Source organism: Vanessa cardui, chromosome W (assembly GCF_905220365.1).
Source record: "Vanessa cardui chromosome W, ilVanCard2.1, whole genome shotgun sequence".
Lineage (NCBI taxonomy): Eukaryota > Metazoa > Arthropoda > Insecta > Lepidoptera > Nymphalidae > Vanessa > Vanessa cardui.
The window spans coordinates 3,439,703-3,458,501 of NC_061153.1; the positions used below are offsets into that span (position 1 = coordinate 3,439,703).

Below are 18,799 nucleotides of genomic sequence, written 5' to 3' on the forward strand. Positions count from 1 at the left end.
GACAACCAGCGTGGAGGAGTTAATGTGAAAAAGCGGAAAGCGGGTGTACTGCACAGGGTTAAATACTTTATGAAATTATATTTATACACAAATTATTACACTAGACAAGGAAGATACACTGCACAAATACCTTAATATATATCAAAACATATAAATATACATACATACAAACATACATACAAACATACATACATACATACATACATACATACATACATACATACATACATACATACATACATACATACATACATACATACATACAAACATACATACATACATACAGATATAGACAGCATGACATAAACTTATGTACGAGTACAGACGAATACAAATACATATGAATAGCTAGTAGCAATGTAATTGACAGAACATTTAAAGTCCTAAATAGTATTGCTTAACCTTAATTTTAAAAGATTCAAGTGATTTCGCTTGTCTGATGTGAACCGGAAGGGTATTCCACAAGCGTGCTGCTTCAATACAAAAGGACTTGCTGTAAAAAGTAGTGGAGTGACTGCGAATTTTCAATGTAAGACGTTCACTGGAACGAAGCGATCGATTGTGGGAGTCACAGAGAAATTCAAAGTTTTCCTTCAAATACAAAGGGAGAATAGGACTAAATAATATTGAATATAGAAGAGAAAGTATGTGCGTGCTCCTGCGAAGGCGTATGGGAAGCCACTTGAGCCCTTCACGAAACTCAGAGACGTGGTCATACTTGCGAAGACCAAATATGAATCGAATACAGAGGTTTTGTAGACGCTCAAGTTTATTCAGCTGATCCTCCCTTAAGTCTAGATAGCAGGTGTCGGCGTAATCAAGGATAGGATGAAGAAGAGATCGTGCAAGAGCAACTTTAGTAGGAATAGGAAGAAAATTCCGCAACCTTCGTAGTGAACCGATGGTTGAAAATATTTTCCTGCTAACTTCACATATCTGTGGATCCCATGACAGAAATTTATCAAATATTATACCCAGGTTCTTGACAGTTTCACTGTAGGGGATAATGACACCAGCAAAAGTAATTTGCGGCACATTCGAGTAATTAATCCGCGAACTGAGCTGTTGACTTCCGATAATTATAGCTTGCGATTTGGATGGGTTAACCTGCAAACCAAACTCTCTGCTCCATCTGTTAATACGTTCGAGGTCTTTATTTATGGTACCTATTGTACTAGGCAGATCTTCTAAGCTTGTGTGCATGTAAATCTGGAGATCGTCAGCATACAGGTGGTAGGAAGAAAAAATATGTTTAGTAATAGAACTGATAAAAAGTGAAAATAGGAGTGGAGACATCACGCCACCTTGCGGAACACCGGCTTTGACAGTAGTCCAGTCAGAAAAAGTATCGTTAAGTCTCACTCGATGCCGGCGACCGTGCAAGTAAGAATGAAACCAGTCAATCGTTAAAGGCGATATGTTAAGAGAGCGCAATACGGCAAGCAAGATGTCAAAATCTACACTATTGAAAGCATTACTGAAATCGAGTAACGTCAAAACAGTGAGTTGGCGCTTGTCTTTAGCCATACGAATATCGTCAGTGATTTTTACTAACGCTGTAGTCGTACTATGGCCGGAGCGGAATCCGGATTGAAAGGGATTGAAAAGATTGTATCTACAGAGGAAGAGGTTAAGTTGATTATAAGTTAGACGTTCAAGAACTTTAGAGAGGAAAGGAAGAATAGAAATAGGTCGTAGATCAGAAAAGGAGGTCGAGGTGGGTTTTTTTGGCAAGGGAATGATTAAAGCATCTTTCCAACAAGAAGGAAATGTGCCACTCTCAATGGAAGAATTGAAAATATTTGCTATTATAGGGACTAGATTATCTATAATAGGAATTACCATTTGACGACTAATGCAATCAGTACCAACACTGTTAGACGATACGGCTAGAATATTCTTCTTAACATCACTACACGTGAATTGACTGAATTGAAAAGAGGGAAGATCAGTAGTTATGGAAGATGAAATTTGAGAAATTGTATTTAATTTTGTGGTATTATCAATAGTGACAGAGCAGGAAAAATGCTGATTTAGCAGATTTAAATTTATGCATTCAGAGTGTAGATCCTGTTGTTGTTTCCCAACTCCTAGGGATCTGAGGAAATTCCAAACTCGGGCTGAGTCATTTTCCTCAATAACTGACTTATAGATGTGGCGTCGACGTTCATCCCTACACACCCTGTTACAGCGATTCCGAGCTCTCCGGTACTTCTCACGATTTACATCACTGGGATCAAGTCTAAAATTAGCTTTGGCTATATCCCTTTTCTTTTGCAAAGATTTCACTTCGTCAGTCAACCATGGTGCCGGTAGATGCTTCAGTAGCACTGGTCGAATAGGAGCATGCTTGTCATAAAGTTGAGTTAAAAGGATATTGAAAGCATTTAATTTCTCATCAATTGATGAAGCATTAAGCATTATATAGGTATTATAAGTGCGAATGTTGTCTAAAAACTGTTTAGATTGCACATGTTCCCCCAAAAGTAGTGATTTCAAAGGTTCCGGTGGGTCTTCGAATGAAGGCAAATTTATTTTGCCTCCAGAACAACAGAAACCAGCCGACTCCTTACTCCACTTTGAAGCATTACAAAAAGAACATACCACGTTCATATCGCCTATTACAGAAGATGATTTGTAATCAATTGTGAGGTTATAAGCAAACCCACTTTTATATTTGTCGGACCATGCCACCGTATTTCTAGGTTGGTCTTCTATGTATACATCTAAGTTATTAAGACTATGTCGAAATCTGTCTGCAGTAAGACGGGCCTCTCGCTGTTCGTCCGTTTCAAGAGACCGAATATTTTCGATTCTTAATCTTTCATTAGACAAACTTATTAATCGTTCTTGTCTCAAAGAATTGTAATGTTCGCGTACCGACTCTAGTCGTTGTTCATGCTCATGTTCATCTTCGAGAGATCTAATAATATTGTGGTGCACCCTATCATTTGTCAAACGGTCTTCATATTGAGTAAAAGTTTCAGATTCTCGAGATAAAATATGACGTTCGCGGTCAGCTGTGAGACGCAATTCCCTCTCAGTGGAGGTTTCTGACTCGCGAGACAATATATGACGTTCGCGGTCAGCTGTGAGACGCAATTCCCTCTCAGTGAAGGTTTCTGACTCGCGAGACAATATATGACGTTCGCGGTCAGCTGTGAGACGCAATTCCCTCTCAGTGAAAGTTTCTGACTCGCGAGATAATGCATGCCGTTCGCGGTCAGCTGTGAGACGCAATTCCCTCTCAGTGAAGGTTTCTGACTCGCGAGATAATGCATGCCGTTCGCGGTCAGCTGTGAGACGTAATTCCCTTTCAGTAAATGTTTCAGACTCGCGAGATAAAGTTTGTCGTTCGCGGTCAGCTGTGAGACGCAATTCTCGCTGTGAAGCAGTTTCAGCTGCTCGGGATAACACATGTTGTTCTCGGTCAATGGTAAGCCTCAGCTCTCGTTGAGAAAAGCTTTGAGACGCCCGTGATGTAGCTCGTCTCTCTATGTCAGCTGCTAATCGCATCTCTCTCTCTGAAGAGCTTTCATTGGCTCGAGAAGTTGAGGCACTAACTCTCATAGAGTTTAACCGATGTGCTCTTTCCTCTGCCGATTCTTGAGAACGCGCATTTCTCATCCTCTTAGCATCTCTCGAATTTCGAGATAAAGATGGTCTTTTTTTAGGTGGCATTGTGTATTTTCAATCAACAGTAACCAAAGCTACCTTACACTTACGAAACCTATTAATATTATATAATAACTAAATATGGTATATAATTAAACACTACTTACATATATAGTAATAATTATATGATATAGTTTAGTTTAGTTTATTCTTTATTGTACACCACACAGTGAAATAAAAAAATACAAATGACAAAGATATGGCCTAGATATGACAGGCGTACAATTTTGGCGACCTTATCGCTACATAGCGATCTCTTCCAGGCAACCAACAGGTGTAGGATAGGTCATAGAATATAAGGTGGGTGGTGCTCTACTAATAAATAAAATAATATGAATCTCTTAATAAAACTATGAAATAAATATAAATATAGAATACACAAATTATATATCCATTACTAAATAATATTGTCAATACATATAAAATATATATATATATATATATATATATATATATATATATATATATATATAAATCTAAATACAATGAGTAAGAATATAAACGATGTCTTCAAACATAACGGAAAAATAAATAAATTAACAAAATAAAAAACAGAAAAAAGAAATCATTATCGTAAAGGAACTTGAGTCAGAAAGTGATTTTTTAAAAGTTTTTTAAAAATAAATAAGGTTTTGGCCTCCCGAATATTTAAAGGAAGGTTGTTCCAGAGCGTAATAGCCTGAATTGTAAACGATTTTTTATAAAAAATAGACTTATGTTCGGGCACCCTTAAAATCAGTCTCTTCGTAGAACGAGGGTGTTTTCCGGGTTTTCCTAAAAATATAAATTTTTCCTTCAGGTAAGGGGGAGTAACAGGGTGAAACAACACACAGTAAAGTATAGACAGGACATGCATATTCCGGCGAAGTCTGATGGGTAGCCAATTGAGACGGGAACGAAATTGTGATACGTGGTCGAATTTTCGTAATCCAAATATAAACCGAATAAAGGTATTTTGAAGTCTCTCAAGTTTATTTAACTGGTCTTCAGTTAAGTCCACAAAGCTTGTATCAGCATAATCCAAAATAGGAAAGAGTAGAGTTTGTGCAAGCATAATTTTGGTAGGAATGGGAAGAAAATTTCGAAGACGACGCAAAGAACTCAGCGCGACGAACACCTTCCTGCTGATTTCATTCACATGGCGAGTCCAGCTAAGAGAATTATCAACGAAAACTCCAAGGTTTTTGACAGAATCGCAATAAGGAATGACAGTATTGTCAAACATTATCAGAGGCAAGGAAGACCAGTCGACTTTGGATAATTGTTTCCGGCTGCCAATAATTATGGCTTGAGATTTACTAGGGTTGACATTAAGACCGAAAGTTTTACTCCATTCAAGAATGATATTGAGGTCATTATTCATCCTTGTGATTGCCAACGGAAGATTCTCCACAGTCGACTGGGTGTAAATTTGGACATCGTCTGCATACATGTGGTAGAGAGAAGAAAGGTTGTGAGTAATAGAATTAATGAAAATAGAGAAAAGTAACGGTGACAAAACGCCGTCCTGTGGTACGCCAGCATAAATATCGCACCACGACGTGTAAGTATCATCAGTACGAATACGTTGCCGACGACCACGAAGATAACTGTGAAACAAGTCAATGACTGCAGGAGACACGTTAAGAGAGCGCAGCTGACTCAGCAGGACATCAAAGTCAACACTATTGAAAGCATTGCTGAAATCCAACAAAGTCATAACAGTGAGCTGTTTACTGTCCATGCCTAATCGAATGTCATCGGTAACTTTTATAAGGGCAGTAACCGTACTATGTCCTGGGCGAAAACCAGATTGGAAAGGATTGAGCAAGTTGTTCTTGTTTAGGAAGAGATTTAATTGGAAGTGAATTAGTTTTTCAAGAACTTTTGACAGGAAGGGTAATATAGAGATAGGACGAAAATCAGAAAAGGTAACAGGATTAGCTTTCTTTGGCAGTGGTAAAATATTAGCGCTCTTCCATGCTTCAGGAAATACACAGCATGAGACACATTCATTTAGAATATATGTGATCACGGGAGCGATAATATCAAGGAGAGGAATGATCATAGTACGGCTAATATTATCGGTACCAATGGCATTAGATGAGACGGACAGCACGCTTTTCTTAACATCACACACCGTGAACTGACTTAACACAAAAGGAGGATGAGAAGGAGTTGAAGTCATAGAAAGTGAGTTGAGAGTACGTGATTTAGCTGAACTATCAAATGAGTTCGAAGGATTAGAAAAATATTGATTTAGGAGTTCTGTATCAATATTAAGAACAGATGGATTATGAGAAGATTTACCAACTCCAACAGTCTCAAGAAATTTCCAAACTCTGTGAGAATCGCTATTCTCGACTGAAGCATGAATGTGGCGACGTTGTGCATCCCTACATAATGTATTGCAGCGATTCCTAGCTTTAATATACTTACTACGATTTTCGTCAGAGTTATTTAATTTAAATTTACTTTTAGCAACATTTTTTCTGTGAATGCTAGTTTTTATGTCTTCAGTTAGCCAGGGTGCAGGAAGATGTTTCAGCTTTACTTGGTGAATTGGCGCATGAATGTCGTACAATTGATTGAGCAACGAACTAAAGACATCAACCCCTTGCTCAATACAAGACGCCGACTCCACTGCTGACCAATCAATATTACGCGCATCAGCACGTAGTTGTTCAACATCCATTCCAGCAAAATTACGCCGCAGAAGTATCTTAGGCTTAACTTTAGGAGGGCGCAGTTTATACGAAAGAAAAATTAAATCATGATAGGAAAAGGCATCGGCAGAACACTGACCGTGCTTGGAAACGAAATCAGGAGAAGACACAATTATAAGGTCAAGAAGAGAAGGAGTGGAATTTGGATATCTGTGGGTCGCTGAAAGGGGAAGAATATGCATGTTACACGCTTCGCAAACAGATACAAGCTTATGAGCTCTGCTGTCATCCTTCAGTAGACATGTGTTGAAGTCGCCCATTAATATGGTGTGACCATAATTTGGGACAAATGTTTCTACAAGGGCTTCGAAAGAGGAAAAGAAATTCGTTAATAGAGAGGGACTGTAAAAAACGCCAAGTAAAATTTTTGTCTGGCTTAGAGAAACTTCTACTAGTAAGTGTTCAGCCGAATCAACAGGAGGTGGCTGACATGACGAACTTACAATTTTAAAAGGAATGTAGGATCTAAGATAGATCGCCACACCACCACCAGTCCTGTTGCTTCGATCATTACGAATGAGATGGAACCCTGGCAAAGAATACAAAGTAGACGGTAAACAGGGCTTAAGCCATGATTCCGATACTAAAATCGCATGAATATCACGGGACTCAAAAGAGGCAAGCATGTCAGGATAATGGGCTGGAATACTTTGGGCATTTATGTGTACTACGTTAAGATTTTTCACACAATCAGAAAAGAGAGAATTAAGATTGGCGTTAAGAGGAAGGGAAGAAATAGCACTTTGAAGACTTAAGTCACTCAATGACTCATCACCCGAAGATACCGAAAGAAAAGTATCACTAAGAATACTACAATCTGAAGACATTGTAATTATAAATATATAACAATAAAATAAAAAAATAAAAGTTAGAATAATTAAAATATATATGTATGTATATAAAAATAAATAAATAAAAAACTAATAATTATAATTTTAAAATTAACTTAAACGTAAAACTAGTTTACTTAATTTACTGTTACTGTGCCCGATATCCACCGGCGGCATGAAAGAGACCAAAAGTATAACAAAACGTAGTTCAAAAATAATTGTTTAAAAAGTAAAAGTTGTAAAAGTAAAAAGAAAAAAAAAAACAAGAATAACAATTAAAAATGAATCAAATGGTGTTTTTGTACCTTATTAGTTTAGTTAGAACATATCTTAAGAAATAATTGATAAACAAAAGAGGTAAAACTGAAGTAAAATTGAAGTATAATAAACAAAGTTCAACATATGATAATATTAAATCCTTAGCTAAGTAAAAAATAACATTATAATTAAACAAAGCAATATATCTACGAGGCCTGCGGCGGTAATTAGAAATATTAGATAAACAGTTGCAAATAAGACGTGTAAAAGTGAACCCGCGTCGCTCGTTGATAATGCGATTACTATTGCAAATAATCAAACATCAACCTTAGTGATATAGTCGCAGTGTTGATTTTTTAAAAAGTAAAGTAAAACGAAGGATTGATATACTGTTATAACATTAATAGCTAGGAAGTTAATCAGTATGAGACTTATAACAGAGATTACACAAGTGAAAGGTTAAATGTAACTATTTTCTGTAGGGCTTTCTGGGCCTAACACTTGGTTTCGGGGTAATCGAAGCCACTGAGGTCTGCTTCCGTACTCCCACCTGCGTGAAGGATGCCGGTTCGGCTGACACGGCGTCACCTGCACTGTTGACGCTGCCAACCACCTCCGGGATAGCGTTGACTTCAGCCACTGTGACGACACGATGGTGCTTACCGTCAGGACCGACCACAACAACACAGCCGTCTTTCGTCCAGCTGCGTGATACCCCGAACCGTTTACGAGCCGCAACAAATGCTTCGTGCCGGCCCTTCGTCAGAAATTCGGATAATGTGATACCGCTGCCCTTTAATTTGGATTTGCCGTACCATATCTTGTTGCGGAGCCCCTGATCAAAGAATTTAACGCAGATGGCACGATGCTTGTCACTATTATTTGAACGACCCAAGCGATGGCACCTCTTGATATTGCTGACTGTGACTTCTGCCAAGGATAGCCGCTCATTCAATATCTTGCACACAATCTCAGCTGGATCTTCATTGTTGACCTGGGGCACACCGTGAAAAAGCAAGATGTTTCTTCTGGATCGAACTTCCATGTCCTCTTGCTGCCTGGAGAGAATCTGAAGCTGCACCTGCAAGTTCTCCAGCGCCGTCATCACAAAAGTTCTGAATGCACTAAATTGCGCATTTATATTAGATGACGGACTAGCTGCAGGAATAGATGCCCGAACTTCCCTCTGGAACTCATTCATTTGAGCTGTGAACATTGTAGCTAGCTGCTCGATCGATTTCTGGAGCTGATCCATTATACTTGTTCCAAAAATTAGTGGTAGTGATGTGGCAAATATTTCATATAAGTTATTTAGAATTGTGTTAAAACAATTATTTAAACTTGAAGCCGGTGGATATTTGAACTCACAGGTACATTTTTTTTTATTATTCAACTAGTAAATGAAATATTAAATATTATTTAAAAACGAGACTATTTTTTAATGTGTGTACTCTATCGCGCCTACCCACGAAAAAAAAGAAAGAATGATATACTTATATAGTAATAATTATTTTTATATGATAATTACGAAAATAAACTATTAATATAATTAAACACTACCACAATAACTAAAATGCGTACCTACTACTACTTCACATAAAGAAATAAAATTTTAACTAATAATATGCTTAGACTAAAAGTCGCGCTGAAAAGCACGGTTGGTAAATAACAATTATTGTCTGTCAATAAGGTCGAACACTCTAAACGTCTATTCGCATCAACAGCCAAATATTGTATGAAGCTCGCGCGCGGACCCGCCGCCTTTTTATACCTCCCGCGGTGTAGCGCGTCTAACGCGGCAACCGATACACAAAAATAATCCTTATGGCATGATTCTGTATTCACGCGCGATGACTTATAGCGTATTTCATGTATAACTTTGGTGTTTCTACACCGATTTACATGATTCTTTTTTTTATTGAATAGGTAATAATGTGAACTTTTGTAATTAGGGATGACAATGCTCTCATATTGTAAACGTAAGAGTAGACAAATATAGTCAGAAAGCGCCGAATTGCTAAGCTTCCGGAAGTTTCACGTGTTATTGTGAGTCAACTATGAAAGATAGACATATGCTGTCGAGGAATTTATTTTTATATAATAATTTAAGAACATTTGTGTCGTACATGATTTCTATGTAGCTTTAACCATTAAGGCTGCACACGCGACGGAAGCTTAAAAAATGGAGTAACTTCTCCCGTTTTCCCAATATTTCCCTTCACTGCTCTACTCCTATTGATCGTAGCGTAATGAAAAGTATACTATAACCTGCCCAGGAGTAGGAAGAATAATTGTGCCAAATTTCGTTAAAATCCGTCGAGTAGTTTTTGTTTCTATAACGAATATACAGACAGACAGACAGACAGACAGACAAAAATTTTACTGATTGCATTTTTGGCACCAGTAGCGATCCCTTATCATCCCTTGATAGTTTTTTTTAAATAAATTTCATGTACAGAAATGGCCTCTCTACAGATTTATTATAAGTATAGATTATATTAAGGATATCGACAGAATTAATCGCACTTTAAAATTTAAATCTGAAATGTTTAAAAATTAATGATCGATGAACTATTTAAAATGCTTAAAAGCCGCAATGGCCCTGTGGTTAGAAGGCGTGAATCATAAACCACGATCGCAGATTCAAACCTAGGCAAGTTTCAATACATTTTTATGTTTCATTGGTCTATACTTCATTTTGTTCTGGGTGGTGGGAAGGACATCATCATCAGAGAGTGAATTTATAGTGATAGATTCTATTTTTACAAATAATATCAAAACCATTTGTCACTTTTAATATTTCGTAATTATTTGTAACTCATACCATAGTTGTAAAGCGACTAAATGAACCGCGCATGTCACAACATGCCGCGTCCTGCATACCTACGTCCCACTGTCCGTGGATTTTACTTTTACGTTTAACTTTGTGTAAAAGGTAGTATAAAATATAAAACAAAAACAGGTTACGAAAGGCGCAAACTATACGTTAATATCTATTACATTTGATTTTACTTACCTTCAAAACTTTTTGGCATCCAACAACTAAACATTTCGCAGTTTTATTAGTTTCATCGAGATTAAAATGCCTATAGGCTTTATTAATTTTTTTACGGCCCATCTCCGTCACCTATTGTTATAATATAATGTTATAGTGTCAAATTGAACCAACAAATTATAGATTACGATAATATTAGTAATTAATTATAGTATTACGATATTATTAGATATATAGTAATACTTCGCAAGCGGTTAATTATTTAGAAATGACCATGCACTTAAAACGTTGCCAGCTTGCTTCACGAACCCAGCCTGACCTATCTAATAGGCCAATGAGATCCTAGCTAGTAAGTCGCGCGTATTCGCGCACTTTTGGAAGACAGTAAGTTTGGCAACGTCGCGTTTTTATCGTTATATTAACGTTATATTGCCTGTCATCATTTCGTTCTGTTATTTTTAAAACGATATAAAAAATATTGAAAACGATATGTATGCTGAGGTAACGATACCATTATAACGTTATTATATCGTTATGAATTATGTTATGAGTAACGTTTTAAGTCCCTGCTATTAACATGTAACTTGGATAAAAAATAAAAAATATTGTAATTGCTACGGGTACACTAATAATTAAAAGAAAAGAAAATATAGAATCATAATTACCCACAAGAAATGACAATTGTGGGACAACATCAATATCATTGTGATGGTAAAAAACAATTAAGTAAGTGTAAGTGAACTGTAACTTAAGATAAGCATTGTGTAGATTTTAAATAAATTTCACACATATGCATATTAATCGCAAATAATACGAACTATTATCGAAAGAATAGAGGGACTTCAGTATGTACTATGGGATGATTATAAGTAAAATAAATGAAAGTAAAACCAAAACAAGATATAGAATACATGTGATAACAACATACTATTGCTTCTTGACCAAATTTCGTCGCGTAAGTGGCCTTTTGCTGGCGTCAGGAAGAGCTGCAGGGCTGACTCGAGGCAGCACAGAGCTGGCAGGCTTGTCAACGGACTGTGTTGAAGGCGATGGACAGGGGAACATCTTCAGGCATTCATCGAAATCTTCCTGAGTTGTGACACGCCTGCGTTCGTTATTTGGCAATTTGATATATATGTATCCATTAAGGGTCCAGGTGTTAGTTATGCCAAATCTTTTTCTAGCTTTTGTGAAGAGAGATTGACGAACCTTAGTTAAGAATTCACTCAGCACAACTGGAGGCGATTTCAATTTCTTTTTATTACTCCAAATGAGACTTTTAACTTTTAAGTCATTAAATCGAACAACAATAGGTCGAGGAGCCTTCTCAGACTTGCTTCCTATACGATGGCAGTACTGGATCACACCTGGCTGAATATCAGGGATGCCCATCAACACTTGAATTGTTCCAAGGACAGTTGAAACCAAGTTCTCACCTTCAGCCTCCTGAATACCACCGAACAGCAGAGCATTTCTTCTAGAAGTGTTGTCGATGTCATCAATTTGTGAAGATAAATTAGTGACAAGTGTCCTTAGGAGGTCCAGGATGTTCCACACTGAGGCCTTAAACTCACTTGCAAGTTTATCAAGACTGTTCCTATTACCTTCAGTGCTACTTGTGGGTTTCAGCTGTTTTTCGAATTCTGCCATCCTATTACCAAGCGATTCTGCTATGTTTTTATGAACTTCCAGTATATCTTCCACTCTTGCCATTGTATTCAAATATAAATAATGTTTTATTTGTGATGTGTCAAAAATTCCTTGGGAAAGTTTGTAGAGCCAACAGGTAAATGTAATTATTATGCAATTAAAGACATAAGAACCACAATAACTTATGTAAAGTAGCCTATATATGTCACTTATGTAAAATTTTACTTTTTTAGTTCCTATTATTAAAAATATATTCAATTACTCAATTTCTACTGGATCATTTCCCTCTTCCTGGAAATATGCCCAAGTTATTCCCTTACCTAAAGAATTAAATCCCTCCCGCTTTTCCGATTACCGTCCTATTTCCATACTTCCTTTCCTATCTAAAGTATTTGAACGTATTGTGCATCGACAATTAAACCTTTTCCTATCTAGACAAAACCTCCTTAACCCTTTTCAATCTGGTTTCCGAAAAGGTCATAGTACGACTACTGCTTTAGTCAAAATTACCAAGGATATACGCCTTGCTATGGATAATCAATGTCTAACAGCGTTGATCTTCCTCGATTTTAGCAATGCCTTTAACAATGTTGACCACGAGCTCTTACTAGCTACATTATGCTTTCTTAACATATCTCCTGGATGTGATTGACTGGTTTCAAAATTATCTTTGCGGTCGCCGGCAACGAATTCGTGTTGATGATTCCTTTTTCAATTGGTGCACGATCAAGGCCGGTGTTCCGCAAGGTGGCGTGTTGTCTCCGCTCCTTTTTTCTATTTTCATTAATTGCATTACTTCTCAATTATCTTCTATCTATCACCTGTATGCCGACGATCTCCAAATATATAAACAGTCAAAATTAATTGATTTGCCTAAAACAATACAAACATTAAATAAAGACCTTGAATCGATTGTACTTTGGAGTAAATCACATGGACTTAGAGTTAATCCTTTAAAAACACAGGCAATTATAATCGGCAGTCAAAAACTAGTTGCCCGCATTTATTGGCCCAATATGCCTAATATAATTGTTGATGGAACACTTGTTCCATACAATGAAACTGTAAAAAATCTAGGCGTTGTTTTTGATAGTTTTCTGACCTGGATCCCCCAAGTAAGCGAGGTGAGCAGGAAAGTGTTTGCATCTATCGGATCTCTTCGCAGATTGCAAAATTTTCTACCGATACCAACTAAAATTGTGCTTGCACAATCTTTCCTGCTACCGATTCTCGATTACGCTGATACCTGTTATCTCAATTTAAGTGAGGAATTGCTTAATAAACTTGAACGCATCCAGAATCTTTGTATACGGTTCATATTTGGACTTCGTAAATATGACCATGTTTCAGAATTTCGAGAAAAACTCAAGTGGCCCTCAATCCGCCTTCGTAGGAATACTCACATTCTTTCCCTATCATGCAATATCCTATTTAATCCTACCTCTCCCTCATACCTTAAAAAGCGCTTTGAATTCCTGAGTGACATTAATTGTCGCTCACTTTGCTCTAACGATAACCTCATTTTAAAAATCCCCTCCCACAATACATCCTTCCATTCTAAATCCTTTTCTGTGGAAGCTGTACGGCTCTGGAATTCCTTACCACTTACCATAAGGCGTGCTCAATCCCTAGCAACATTCAAACGGTTATTAAAAGCAAACTTCTATCCCCCTTAAATTTTATCTACCTGTTTCCTTAATATGTATTATTTTTATTTTTCTATTTATTCTAAACTCCTACTCTGCGATGTATCTGGCTTATATTTTAAATTTATTATTTCATGTTACCTATAGACATATTTAAACTGTAGTATAAATTATACATATAGCTTATTATATATTGAATGTAGTATATATATGTTTACTATGTATATATTTAATTTCGTATAAGTAAGTTTTTCTCTTATATATGTACACCTGAAACGTTTAATTACTGATTACTATGTCCTACGCAACATAGTTGCCTGGCAGAGATCGCTGCTTAGCGATAAGGCCGCCAATTGTACATTTAGATCAAGTTTTGCAATTACTGTATAATTTATTTATTCTTTGGTGTACAATAAAGAATACTTACTTACTTACTAAAGTCATGAAAAATAACATCACACAAGTAGCCACGACTGAAAAATTATATTTTTTCTTTACATTTCTTGATTTTTTAGATTTTTCTTCATGACTTTGAGATGGCGAATTTTCAGTTTTGCTTTGATTTTCTTCTTGTTTGATAGGTAGAATTGATAATTTAATGATAGGTCTCTTCATATATCCGCCCTTAGTTTTGAGTGTTACAACACGAATGTATCCATCGTTTCCAGGGTGTAGTTCCACTACGCGACCTAAGGCCCACTTCCCTGGCGGAAGGTGGCCGTCATTGATAATTACGATGTCTCCCACTTTGTTATTTTCGTGAGGTTGTTGCCATCGGCTGCGTGCTGAAAGACTGGTTAGATATTCTTGTTGCCATATTTTCCAAATATCCTGAAATATTTTTTGAGTTAAGTGCCATCTGGTTCTAAGGTCACTTTCAGTCTCATATATTGATAGTATAGGGCCGCTTGACAAGAAATGCGAAGGCGTTAAATAATTTAAGTCCTCTACGTCTTCTGTCAATGGACACAAAGGTCTTGAGTTTAAACAGGCTTCCAGCTGCGCTAAGAGTGTGCTAAACTCCTCATATGTGAGTTTTTGGTCGCCAACCACTCTCTTCAAATGATATTTTAAGCTTTTAACGGCTGCTTCACAAAGTCCGTTAGCTGATGGCCAGGATGGGGCATTAAAATGCCATTTGATAACCATCTCGGCTACCTCAGATTTGAAGTCCTCATTGAAAACCTTAAGGAGCTCTTCATATTCTTGCTGTAACACCTTGTTTGCGCCGACGAAATTTGTGCCGTTATCACTCTAAAACTGCTGAGCTCGTCAGATTGGACACTAACTCCAGATGAATCGCCTTCGTTGCCATGCAGGTAAATACTGCTATGTAACCTTTGGGACATTTGCTTTTATAAACACGTGACCAGTGTAGTCCACTGCCACATGATAAAATGGCCTTGAAGGATTTGCTCTTGCTGATGGAAGATCGCCCATAATCTGACAGTGCTCTCTCGGTTCTTGTCGTAGTTACAGAATACAATAACGTAACCTCCTTTTAACTGCCCGGTTACCACCCACGATCCAATACTTTTGGCGTTAAATGTGCTGACGTTAATCTCGCGCCTCCGTGGAACGTCATATTATGTGATTGATCTATAAGTAGTTCGGCCAAGCGACTATTGCTAGGAATAATGATAGGATTTTTCATATCAGGATCAAGGTTAGCGTGACGTAATCTGCCACCTACTCTTAACAACCCATCTTGATCAAGATAAGGATACAATTCACAGATTTTACTTTTGCTATTTATTTTGTTTCCGGTCGCTAAATCGGCCACTTCCTTAAAGTATATGTCCGCGCGAAACCACGAATTTAAGAAAAACACGTGTCCAGAAATTATTATTTTAATAATTTAAAACTGTTTCATTGTTAAATTAATAATTTATAGTGAATTTTGAAATGTTAAATTAGTCTCAAATATTTTAGAATTTGTAAATAGCTGTTATGTTAAGTGAGTAAGTCTACCCACCTATTTTTGTTATAAAAGATCAAACGCCCGCCGGTATCGACACACTTGGTCGAGCCGTCGGAGCGATCGGACCGTCTCATATTGGAATAAATCAGAGAGGATTAATTCCTGAGTTTTATTTCATACCACCGAAGATGGTTAAAGATCGAAACCCTGACACTCGTTACGTCAGCTATGCTGACGTCATGTTTGACATGACAAACGGGCTGGGGTATGCTGCTCCGTTATATATATTTTGCTGACTCTTCTTGATAATAAGCATAGTTGATTGCTTCAGTTCATTTACTGATAAATAACTGCTATATTTCTCTTTATTTTTATTTATTTATTTATTCTTTATTGTACACCACATGATAACCACCACATTATAATATGAAATGGTTGTATGAAAGTTGGGTAGGTGGTGCTGTAATATACATATATTGCATACAAATATCTACATGTAAATACTTTGTATGGGTATATGTATATATATATATACATATACCCATACATACATATACATATATAAACATATTCATATCAATATTATAGACTAATAAATAAGCACTAATATAAATCGTCTCTATGCAGATTCAAGATAAAATTTCTTTAGGGAATTTTTGAAAATTAATAGTGTTTTAGATTTTTTTATATTTAATGGTAAATTATTCCACAACTTAATTGCCTAAACGGTAAAAGAGTCACTGTAGAATTTTGTTTTATGTGCCGGTATTTTAAGTGTTAAACTCCGGGAAGATCTCGGAAGAGAAGGATCGCCTAGAAATTCAAATTTCTCCTTTAAATAAGAAGGAGCCCTTAAATTAAATAACCCACAGTACAGAAGAGACAAAATATGCAAGTTCCGGCGAAAACGAATAGGGAGCCACTTGAGCTTTGAACGAAATACAGAAATGTTCATATTTGCGAAGGTAGAATATGAACCGGATGGCGAGATTTTGAAGTCGCTCAAGCCTATTGAGTTGGTCCTAGGTCAGATTAGTATAGCTTGCATCGGCATAATCAAGAATAGGTAAAAGGAGAGAATTTGCTAACATAATTTTGGTAGGAATTGGTAGAAGGGATCGAAGCCGTCGTAGCGAGTTCAGGGAAGCGTAGGTTCTTCTGCTCAGTTCTTTCAAGTGATCTGACCAAGATAATGTTTGGTCTAAATACACCCCTAGATTTTGCACAACGGAACAGTAAGGTAAACAGGTACCATTGTACTCAGTAGACGGTATATCAGTGTACCTTAGAGACCATGCCCGGACTACCAATAATAATGACTTGTGATTTCCCGGGGTTTATAGCAAGTCCGTACAGTTTACTCCATTGGTGAATTTTCTGTAAGTCGTAATTCATGTCCTCAATCGCAATGTGAAGATTATCAAGCGTAGTGTGGCGATAAATTTGAATATCATCTGCATACATATGGTAGGAGGAAGAAATATATTGAGAAATGGAATTAATGAAAATAGCAAAGAGCAAGAGAGATAAGACGCCACCTTAAGGTACCCCTGCCTGGACATTACACCATGAGGAAAACGTCTCATTAAGGCGTATACGTTGTCGACGGCCTTTGAGGTAACTCAGAAACCACTCAATCACTGATGGATATATGTTAAAGGAGCTTAACAAACTCAGTAAAACATCGAGATCTAATTTTAAAGAAGGCACTTCCTAATTCAAATAAGGAATTTGTGTGATTTTCATTTGTTTTTGTTGTTGTTAAAATGAGTGAATCTAAAGAAGAAATTCGATACATTTTAAAATTTTACTATAAAAACGGTAAAAATGCAACTCAAGCCGCGAAAAAAAATTGTGATGTTTATGGACCCAATGCAGTATCTGTGAGAGTAGCGCAAGTTTGGTTTAAGCGTTTTCAAGCCGGAAATTTTGATATCAAAGATGCATCTCGCTCTGGTCCCCCTGTTACGGACAAAATTTATGCCATTTTTGAAAAAGTGGAGCAAGATCGGCATATTAGTAGTTACGATGTAGCTGAAGAACTGGCAATTGACCACAAAACGGTTTTGACTCATTTGAATAAAGCTGGGTACACAAAAAAGCTCGATATATGGGTGCCTCATGAACTCACTGAAAGAAACCTAATAAACCGTGTACTCATTTGTGATTCTTTATTACGACGTAATGAAACCGAACCATTTTTGAAGAAGCTGATAACTAGTGATGAAAAGTGAATCACATACGACAAGAACGTGCGAAAAAGATCGTGGTCAATGGCCGGTCAAGCTTCACAGACTGTGGCAAAACCCGGATTAACTCGCAACAAGGTAATGCTGTGTGTATGGTGGGATTGGAAGGGCATCATTCATTATGAGCTGTTACCGCCCGGCAGGACCATCGATTCAGAACTGTATTGCGAACAAGTGATGAGATTGAAGCAAGAAATTGAGAGAAAGCGGCCAGAATTGATCAACAGAAGGGGTGTGGTTTTTCACCATGACAACGCTAGACCTCATACATCTTTAGCCACTTAACAAAAATAACGAGAGTTTGGCTGGGAGGTATTAATGCATCCGCCGTATATTCCTGACCTTGCACCTTCAGATTTTCATCTGTTTCGGTCTCTGCAGAATTCCTTAGGCAGTGTCAGGTTAACATCACGAGAGGACTGCCAAAACCACTTGTCGCAGTTTTTCGATCAGAAGCCCCAAAATTTTTACAGCAATGGGATCATGTCACTACCAACAAGACGGCAAAAAGTTATGGAACAAAATGGCACCTACATACTTTAGTCAAATGTAAATAAACTATAAAAAAAACTTTTTGAATTTTCATATAAAATACGTAGAAACTTTTCCCCCAACCTATTATTACAGTGATTTCGTGCCTTCTTTTATTTATCGCGATTGAGGCCAGAATTATTATATTATTATTTTATATTTCAGTTTAGCTCGATTTTTCGTCTCAATGAGCTTCTTTAGATCTTCCGTCAACCACGGTGCAGGGAGATGTTTTATTCTAACAGGTCTTATAGTGCATGTACATCGTATTACCCTACAAGCAAACTATTGAAGCCTTATATATACCTTCTTGTCAATAGAATCAGCAGCTATAACAGC

At 37.0% G+C, this 18,799-nt stretch overlaps 1 protein-coding gene across 1 annotated transcript; it reads right to left on the reverse strand.

Annotated features, from left to right (window-relative positions):
• Nucleotides 1–7,917: 7,917 nt before the first annotated feature.
• Nucleotides 7,918–8,723, reverse strand: LOC124542729. The gene has a single exon (XM_047120639.1). It carries the CDS (start codon nt 8,721–8,723, stop codon nt 7,938–7,940), a length of 786 nt encoding a protein of 261 aa, XP_046976595.1. The 3' UTR covers nt 7,918–7,937.
• Nucleotides 8,724–18,799: the final 10,076 nt, after the last annotated feature.

What these genes read in the sequence shown, in the direction of transcription:
- LOC124542729 (XM_047120639.1), bottom strand. Translation starts at nt 8,723, where the DNA reads ATGGATCAGCTCCAGAAATCGATCGAGCAGCTAGCTACAATGTTCACA.